This window comes from Orycteropus afer, unplaced genomic scaffold (genome assembly GCF_000298275.1).
Source record: "Orycteropus afer afer isolate SDZICR_OR568_19922 unplaced genomic scaffold, OryAfe1.0 scaffold00034, whole genome shotgun sequence".
In the NCBI taxonomy this organism is placed as follows: domain Eukaryota; kingdom Metazoa; phylum Chordata; class Mammalia; order Tubulidentata; family Orycteropodidae; genus Orycteropus; species Orycteropus afer.
In genome coordinates this window covers 12,285,449-12,295,085 of record NW_006921621.1, presented here as the reverse complement: position 1 = coordinate 12,295,085, position 9,637 = coordinate 12,285,449, and the positions used below count along the sequence as shown (strand labels likewise).

Here is a 9,637-nt window from a genome sequence, read left to right as displayed (position 1 = left end):
GAAAGAAAAATTGATTTATCACTAATGATAGATTTTTGTATTGCTAATTTAACATTGTATGAAAGGAAACAGTAGTATCAAACTGAAATGAAGAGGATAAAAGGACAGAGAACATTGATAAGAGATACCACTCTTTGAAAAAAACAGCTCAATTTTCAGCAGCAGGAAATCCTTTTACCTGCCTGTGTACCTGACCTATTTTATAACAGACTCTTTCCAACTTCCTCTTTGATTTTCACACTTCTACATTTCTCTTAAATTATGAAGTCTGGATCAACATGTTCTGCCATTGTATTTTTTCCCCCTATTTTCAGTAGTAGTATAAAATAAGTTCCACAAATGTTATACTTTTTTTTTCTTTCACTGATACAACTATAAACTCTCAGAAATTGAAAATAGTCTTAGATTTATAAAGGAGTCACGTGACTACTTACTTTAGTTTTATGAGTCGTTTGATGACCACAACTTTTGAAATACCTTGGAATAAAAGGATCGCATCAGTGAAATTTGCATTAAGTGTGACTTAGGGTTTTTAATTGTCTTCTCTTTTATATTTTAAACAGAGGTGTTTAAAATTACTTTGGTCCTTCAGTTTTCCTGGTATGTTTTCTTTCTTTTGACCTCATGCATGCTACTTTTTCTCCTAAATTTTATTTATTTTGTTCTTCTTGAGAATATACACAGTAAACCATACACCAATCCATAATTCTACATGTACAGTTTAGTGACATTGGTTACATTCTTCGAGTTGTACAACCATTCTCATCCTCCCTTTCTGAGGTGTTCTTCTCCTGTTAATATGAACTCACTGCCCCCTCAGGTTTCAATTTAATCTTTCAAGTTGCTGTTGTCAGTTTCATCCCATATAGATAGTTCTTAAAAGAGCATAATGCTCAAGGCAGAGGTTTTTTTCTTTTTTTTTTTTTTAGTAGCTAAGCTAAATTGTTGCTCAGTTTTAAGAAGACTTCAGCAGGTATTTTGGTTTAAGATTTAAAGATTATATCAGGGCAATAGTTTCAAGGGTTTATTTAGCCTCCATGGCTCTAGAAAGTCTAGAGTCCATGAGAATTTGAAATTGTGGTCTTCATTTTCCCCCTTTTGATCCGGATTCTACACATGCTTTTAATTTATAAGTAGTTTTAAGCACCTGCAATATACAGAACATGTATTTTTGTCAATTCAGGATATAATCCTTGTTTATCCATCCTGTCTCTTCCTGGGAACCCCTCAGGACTGGTTGGAATGGGTTATCAATGACAATTCCCTGTGTTTATATTAGAAAATATGTGACTTGAGGATATATTGCAGAACTAGTTTCTAGATGAACCAGTGTTTATTTTATTACTTTTGGAGACTGATTTTAAAAAAATGGAATTTGGAATTTTTTTTTTTTAGCTTAAACTTATGAGCACCCACGTAAACATTTGACTTAGAAAATGTATTTTTATTATAAGATAGAGAACCAATTACCAAGTTGTGTGATACTTTCTGAATGTATCTCCAACATTACATACTTGTTTCTTCTGAAGTGAAAAAAAGAAGTAAAAGGGAACATCTTGATTTTTGTTTTAGTTGTTAAAATAAATCTTGATCCTTAGGATTTGATTTTTAGAAGACATAACACTTACATGCCTGTTTCCTCCCCACAAAAACCCCAACTTTTTTTTTTTTTTTAAAGTCTTTATGGAAAAATTGATTCTGCTTTGAAATTTTGGATGCTTTATATTTGAAGAGTGAATTTATAATATTCAGCATTTTTTTTTCTTATTTACTTGAGGTGTTTCCTTGAACTTGGAGTAGGCATAGATGACTTAACATTCTAATAAAATTATAAAGGTTTAAAATGGAAATATCTCGAGAACAAGTTTAGATAAATTCACGGTAAGGTTTTAGAGGTTATTTAGAGACGCTAATGATATTGGTAGGAGCTCTGGTAGCATAGTGCCTAAGGCATTTGACTGCTAACCAGAAGCCTAATGGTTCAAACCCACCAGCCGCTCCTCGGAAGGAAGGTTGGGCAATCTACTTACGTAGTGATACTGCCTGGGAAACCCAAGGAGGGGTCGCTATGAGTGGGGTCCGACTCCACGGCACATAACAACAACAATGATATTGGTCGAGGGGGCAGTGGAGGTACAGTGGTAGAATTCTTGTCTTCCCTGTGGGAGCCCCAGGTTTGATTCGCCGCTGGTGTACCCCGAGCACAGCCACCACCAGGCTGTCATTGGAGGCCTGTGTGTTGATGTTGAACAGGTTTCAGCACAGCTTGTAGACTATGACAGACTAGAAACAAAGACCTGGCAATCTGCTTCAAAAACATCCTCTGTTCCTCAACCGAGTTAAATTACTTAAATCCATATAACATCCCATATCTAATGGATGAAATAAGATACAGTAATGACACTTTAAAAATAGATGCTTTCATTATCCTGGCAAAAACATTACATTAGTCCATTTATATTTACTGCTCATAGAGCTGACTGAAACACATCTAGAAGTAAATGACCTGTTAATTTTTTTAAAAAAATGTTTTGGGGCAAATTGGCAGAGTAAAAAAAAAGAACATTAATTTTCGTGTTGAAATCCTAGATTTAGATCCTGATTTTGCCCTTCTTAGTAATGTGACCTTGGGTAAATTAGTCAACCTCTCTGGGCTGTAGTTTCCTCATTTGTAAAATGAGATGGGGCAGTGGTAAACCTACAGGAGTAAATGAGATAATGCTGATAAAATGACTTTCATTTAATAGGTTTCCAATCAATACTCATCTTTCCCTCTCCCTCCCTACTCCTATATTTCCTTTCCTCTTTTTTATTGTCTCAGCCATGGGAAAGTATAGCCAACGAGACTTAAAACTACGTATACTCAGTAACAAATGATGTGTGTCTTAAACAGATTTTAGGAACTTCCATGGTCTGGGTTGAAAAGAAAACCCATTCACTAGACTTGACAGCCAAAGACCTGTTCTACATTAAGCCTTGTATATAACCTGTTCCATATTAAGCTTTGAAAAGATTGCATTAAACTTTGTATTGCTACATACTGTCTTAAGATTTGTGTTTTGATTTAATACCCTCGGCTTTCAGAAAGGGGAAAAGAGTCTGACCAGTAAACATAGCAAAACAAAACGAGCTTTTTAAAGGTCTGTTAGAGGAGCAGACTAAATGAGGGCTCTGGCCTGAGATTGCTGAATGTTTTATTGAGTCACTGTTTCACGCCCACCTTTTCCTGTCTTGTAACAGTTTGCAGTTTGGACTATCTGACTTGACTAACCGTTGCAAATCTAACTGATTACAACTGTCAGTGAGTCTGTGTGAGAGAGTCTGGTATCTTCTGGAGAAAGCAAACATCCAAATCTGCTATCATACTTTTCTGTGCTTCCCTCTGCTCCCCCCTCCAGTGTTCATTGCCTTTAGATCATTAATTTGAAATATCAGATGTAATATTCCAAGAAGCATACTCTTCTGGTAAAAGTAAAAATGCATGTTTATATTGGGAGATATCATGTACATTTAGCAAAAAGTAAGTCGCTGTCAGAGAGTTCTTTTAAGATTTACCAGTAGGGATGTATGTTAGAGGAGGGGTGAGCAGGGAGGAAAAAACTTTGTTCCAGTAATGATGAAATCATCATCATACCACAGGCACATTAAGGCCAGGACAGGAGACACTGGCTCCTGTTAAAATGATTCCCATAAGAACTTTGCTCTTTCATCTTCTTATTGTAGTGCAGTTAAGCAAATGAAATGCTAAAGCCATGTGAAGTAAATAATATAATCAACAGGGATGTACTATTGTTCTCTCATGAGGTCATGACCTAAACCTAAATAAAAACTTCTAAAATTATCTGTGGTTGGAAGTGTTCCTGATGTTGGAGAAAACTGAAAGGCAGGGCTTTGAACCGGTTCATTCTGGTTCGACTCCTTGCTGAGAATTTGCATTTCCACCTCAGATATACTGAACAAGAATCTACATTTTAACAAGATCCTGGGAATCTTGTAAGACTCACCTGGAGATCTTGTTAAAATGTAGATTCTATAATTTAATGTATCTGGGGTAGAAATGCAAATTCTCAGCAGGAGTCAAATTGGAATGCCCTGCTGAAAGGAAGAGAGCACTCCCCAAGAGGACTGTAGTTTTTGTTTTCATTACAGCTGCTGCTACTGAACAGCTTTTTTTGGGGGGTGGGGGGGATTGGAGCCTTTTCACTTTAGTACTACTATGAGTCAGGAGCTCTGGTAGCATAGTGCCTAAGGCACTTGACTGCTAACCAGAAGGCTGGTAGTTCAAACCCACCAGCCACTCCTCAGAAGGAAGGTTGGGCAATCTACTTCTGTAGTGATACTGCCTCAGAAACCCAAGGAGGGGTCGCTATGAGTCGATCCGACTCGACAGCACATAACAACACTGCTATGAGTCGGGTCTGGCTCCACGGCACACAACAACAACAACACTGCAATGAGTATGAACTTAACATTCAGTGCATTTAGTAACTGTCTAAACTGGCCATCAGGTGGTTTGCAATTAGAATAGAGAGTTCTGAGTTGTCTTTGTTTCATTGCCTCCTCAGAGAAGCTTAAATGAAGTTTGGACATCTGTGTTACTGTATTATCAATACTATTTATATTCACAGTGGATTTTTCTCCTTTTACATCTACAGGAAAGAGTTTCACCTTGACCATAACTGTCTTCACAAATCCTCCCCAAGTAGCAACCTATCATAGAGCTATTAAAGTTACAGTGGATGGACCCCGGGAACCTAGAAGTAAGTACTTTCCTTCCTACTGGAAATAGTAATAGAGTTTGCTGAGACCCTATGTGGGATTTATTTCAAATGAGTTAGTGTTATTGTCATATAAATAGTTTTCTTGGCCAAGTTTGCTAAATACATGTAATTGTAGTGAGAGGCAATTAGTAGAGCTTCATAGTAGAAAATGAAATTACAGGCAGTCCTGGGTTACGAACGAGATCCATTCCTAAGTGTGTATTTTAGTTGAATTTGTAGGTAAGTCAGAATAGGTGCATATGGTTTTTATTTAGCCTTACATTAGTGCAAGAAAAGGCTGGAAGCCTTTTCAATGATTTAAAAGCTGCAGTGCAGCAAGTAAAGGTGATTGTGATGAAGAATTGTTGCATGTAGGGGTTAATTCAATTGTTTCAAAGTGAGGGCAAATTTACATAACATTAAAGGGCAAATACATGTTGAATTTTCTGCAAGTCTGATGTTTGTAACCCAGACGTTCGTAAGCCGGGGATTTACTGTGCAGCTTTAACCTTTGCCACAAGCTTGCTAAGCCCTCCATTACTTTGGGGAACTAGTGAATAAATTATTCAGACACTGTAACTCTTTATTAAGAAATTCTGCTCATCCACTGTACACAATAGACAGGGCCAAATAGACCCATGAGAACTAAAGAGGAAAACAATAAACTTAGAAATCTTGAACTTAGTTAAAAAGCATTTGCCTGTGTTTCCCATGGCCTAAGAATATGTTTTAACTCTTTAACTCGCCCACTCAATTCCCTTTATAAAGAGCACACTGCTTAATTACAAAGAATTTATTTGCAAATGATAACTTGCTTGATTGTTACAACATTGTTGTTTGGTCATGTTCCAGTAATTGTTATAGTCTGTTTTAACAAATATAGGCAAACTAGGTTTAGCCCATCTTGGTTTATTTGTGTCTCTGGATATCCAGAAGGTTTAACTGGCAGTTAGTTTAAGGCAGTGTACATAATCCTTTTGCATCAATATACATTTTTCCTTCTAAATCTAAAGTTTCCTTCTAAACTGAAACACTTTTGCTCTCATCTCCCCCCAAGTGATTTGAATAAACTCAGCACAGCAGCATTTAGATATATTTAGAGATTAAAGATTATTCAATATGTAAACCACATTTTAAAAATTGTGCCAGTGGCTTTCTGAAAGGTGTTTCGCAGAAAAAATATTGGGTCTCTCGGTATTGTAAATACAAATACTTTCAGAATAGAAAAGAAGTTGCCTAGAAAAAAATTGTGCCAATAGAAATGTCATACAGAACTCTGTCTTTGATGAGTGAATACACTGGAGTCCTACCTGTTGCATTTAGGGAGTTTGATTTGTGGTGGAGGTAGAGCCAGGAGAAGTATTTGTCATCTAACAGCACACCTGCCTAGACAGTGAGAGTGGCGTATCTTTTCTTCCCCTGAAATGAGAGAAGAGGTCTGATAAGGTTTGCCCCCACCTAAACAGCATCATCTCTCTTAGCAGCGGGAACATATAGATGTTCCTGATCCTCTAGCCGCTGCCTCTTTTCACAAATGCTGACCACTTGCGTGAACTAGGGAGGCTTCTTGCCTCAAAAGCAAATCTTTGAGGTTTTTGTTTTCTCCTCCTTTAGTGTGTATGGAGTTCTTCCAGGTACACAACGCTGGATCATTCATTTGTCTGTTCTGTTTGGGGATGTCCCATTCAGTGGTTGCTGTACACATCTCTGTGAGCCCCAATTCTCCAGTCCTAAGGGAGAATGGTTCTGCAGGGCAGGTGAATAGACGACAGTTGGTCTATCTTACGGGTTTAGGGGCTTTGCCTGACTTTTCTGAATTACCATAAAGTGAGGGTGGTGCTTTATGATGGAAGACATCTAACCTTTTTATCTTTTATCTAGTTCTTGAGTTCCTGAAAGGCAGGGAGGGACCTCCATTTTTGTAGTGTATAAAGCAAGATAGTCTTTTAATATTTAGCACCACATAATACTTGTCTTTTAAAGATGTTTCCTGCTTTCTTCAGTTCTTGGAAAAACCATTGTTAATGGTGTGTGTGCACACTAAAGAGTTGGTGCTCAGAAGCTGATGATTGGGAGAAGAAACCCAAAAGGCAGGGTATTGCTCCATCCAGAAAGGAATGACAGAAGGTGAGGAGGCAGGGTAGCTTTGGGAAAGTTGCTTGTTTCAGGTGAGGACAGCATTCCTCATTTCTGGAAGGTTTTTGACAGAAGTGATTAGTTGACAGGCTCATTGTTCTGTACATTAGAGACATGCTCCAAGAGTAATGAGGGCTAGGGGTAGAGGGGAAGATGGGTTCAGGCTTTGGGTGGTGCTGAGGGTGCAGAGGGTAGGGGAGGGGCAAGCTGCTATAGAGCTGTGTGTGGCAAACCTAGATCAGCCTGAGTGATGTTTCTTAGACACCAAAAATATCCTTGAAAATTTATTGAAAATTTACTGACACCATGAGGTGACAAACTCAGTATATGAATATAAGGATGGATCTGCTACCAGTAACATCTCAATCCTATGACCTAGATTTTCTAAACTAGATTATTTCCTTCTGCCCTGATCTTGGCCAACATTGAATGTGTGTATTACAGCACTACAGCACTCTTTTCAATACTACTATTTAATTTTGAGACTCCCAGGTTTGGGAAATGCACAGGATTTGCTATTTTCTTCAACAGTGACTTTCAACAATAGGATTTTGATTGAGTGTTTATCTATTGTTAAATAAAGGATCCTTTATAATAGGTGTAGGCAAACTTTTTCTGTAAAGTGCCTGATGGGAAATAATTTAGTTCTTGAGTTCCTGAAAGGCAGAGACCTCCATTTTTGTAGTATATAAAACAAGGTAGTCTTTTAATATTTTTTGTTGTTGTTATGTGCCATCGAGTCGGACCCGACTCATAGCGACCCCTCCTTGGGTTTCCAAGGCAATATCACTACGGAAGTAGATTGCCCCATCTTCCTTCCGAGCAGTGGCTGGTGGGTTTGAACCGCCAACCTTCTAGTTAGCAGTCAAGTGCCTTAGGCACTGTGCTACCAGAGCTCCCTCTTTTAATATTTAGCACCACATAATACTTGTCTTTTAAAGATGTTTCCTGCAGGCGATAGTCTCTGACCTATGACTCTGCCATTGTAATGCAAAAGCAGTAGACAGTAGGTAAACAAATAGTCATACTATGCTCCAATAAACCCTTAGGTACAAAAACAGGTGGCAGGTCAGATTTAGTCAACAAACCATTGTTTGTCATCTGCTCTAGGATTCAGAATGGCTTATTTTCCTAAGGGCAGAAAAAAAGACAATTATTACAATTGTTTTAGTCCCCTTTGCTCCAAATTATAATTCCTTAAGTAGTGGTTGCACAGAAATAGCATAATTCTGTTTATTACTCTAGTGGTTTGAAGAAGTTGAGGATTTTTTACTATCTTGTTGTGTTAATGCAATTTCATTCCTTTCCCTAAAGGTCTGAGCATATATTGAAAAGGCGGCTTCTAGTAGGTCAGCTATTTGACAAGCACAGGATTTAATTCTTTGGGTTTTAATTTAGCATTAACGAAACAAAACAAAAAACCTCTTTGCCATTGAGTCAATTCTGACTCATAGCAACCCCCATTGGTTTCCGAGGCTGTACACCTTTATGGAAATAGATTGTCCCATCTTCCTTCTACAGAGTGGCTGATGGGTTTGAACTGCTGAACTTCTGGTTAGCAGCCAAATGTCTTATTCCACCAGAGCTCCTAATTTAGCATTAATGTGGTGGTTAAAAGTTCAGGCTTTGGTGCCAGACTGCCTGGATTGAAATCCCTGCTCTGCCTTTTACTGGCTATGTAGTGCTAGACAAGTTACATAACCTCTTTGTCTTGATTTCCTCATCTGTTAAAGTGGGAGCAGTAATTGTATTTTCCTCATCACTTGCTGCGAGGATGTTAAATGATGTAATGGATGCAAAGTGTGCAGTGACTGTCATGTACTAAGTGCTCATGAAATGATGGGTCTTATTATTAATAAAGTTTTTTCAGTGTCAAAAGTTTGTTACAGAGTTTTGCTTATAGTATGCTTCTAGGAAACATACCATCTGGATTCTTTCCTCTAGTGTATTTTTATATTTTCCCCAGGAGATGACTTTACTAATTTTTGCTTATTAGTAAATGACACTAATCAGTGTTATAAATTGTACCTTGAGCAGGTAGATCTTCATGCTGCCTGGGGACAGCTGTATAGAATTGATGATAATGATAACTTAGGAGCAGTAAAGATAAGTCCAAGAGAGGATGCTATGGCACTAGTGCCTCCCTCTGAGGTTTGGCCTATCAGTCCATCTGCCAGGACTTGCTTTTCACTCAAAAATCTGCAAAGTTTCATCCTTCTATGTTTTCTGTCTCTGGCAGCTGCACCGGTGCTGTCACATCCCAAACAACTTCTTTTCTTAATATACACATCTGGCGTTGGCAGTTGGACTCACTTCATAAGAGCACATGATCATCACTCATTACAAGATTAAAAAGTACCCCATGGCATCATTGATGTTTTTTAACTTTGATCTTTTGCAGTTGTGATTCATCTCAGTTATAAAACTTCCCTTTAAAGGAACATAGCCGATGACTTATTAGAACCTTCATCTTAAGTAGTGTAAACATGAAAACGGTGCACATCTTTACAAAATGCCATTTATTTTCTTTGCCAGCTTATCATTTTAAGACATGACATCATAGTTAAGATCTCAAATTTGTATGTCTTGTGTTCAGGCAAGGCGTTTTGACCTTCTGTTGGCAAATTAGCTCTGAAGAACAACTGCCGTATGTTCACCAGCAGGAGAAGTCAGTGCAGCAGCAGCAGCACTAATGCATTGGATACCTAACCCTTTTAAACATCACTTTCTATTAGGATCCT

The 9,637-nt window shown here is 38.0% G+C and overlaps 1 protein-coding gene across 1 annotated transcript in view; it reads left to right on the top strand.

The window, feature by feature from the left end:
- The window catches only part of RUNX2 (RUNX family transcription factor 2), a 285,399-nt gene that overhangs the window by 157,714 nt on the left and 118,048 nt on the right, over window positions 1–9,637 (top strand). Inside the window, 1 exon segment of the mRNA XM_042780312.1 lies at window positions 4,656–4,760. Within this exon segment, the coding sequence (XP_042636246.1) occupies window positions 4,656–4,760 (105 nt within the window).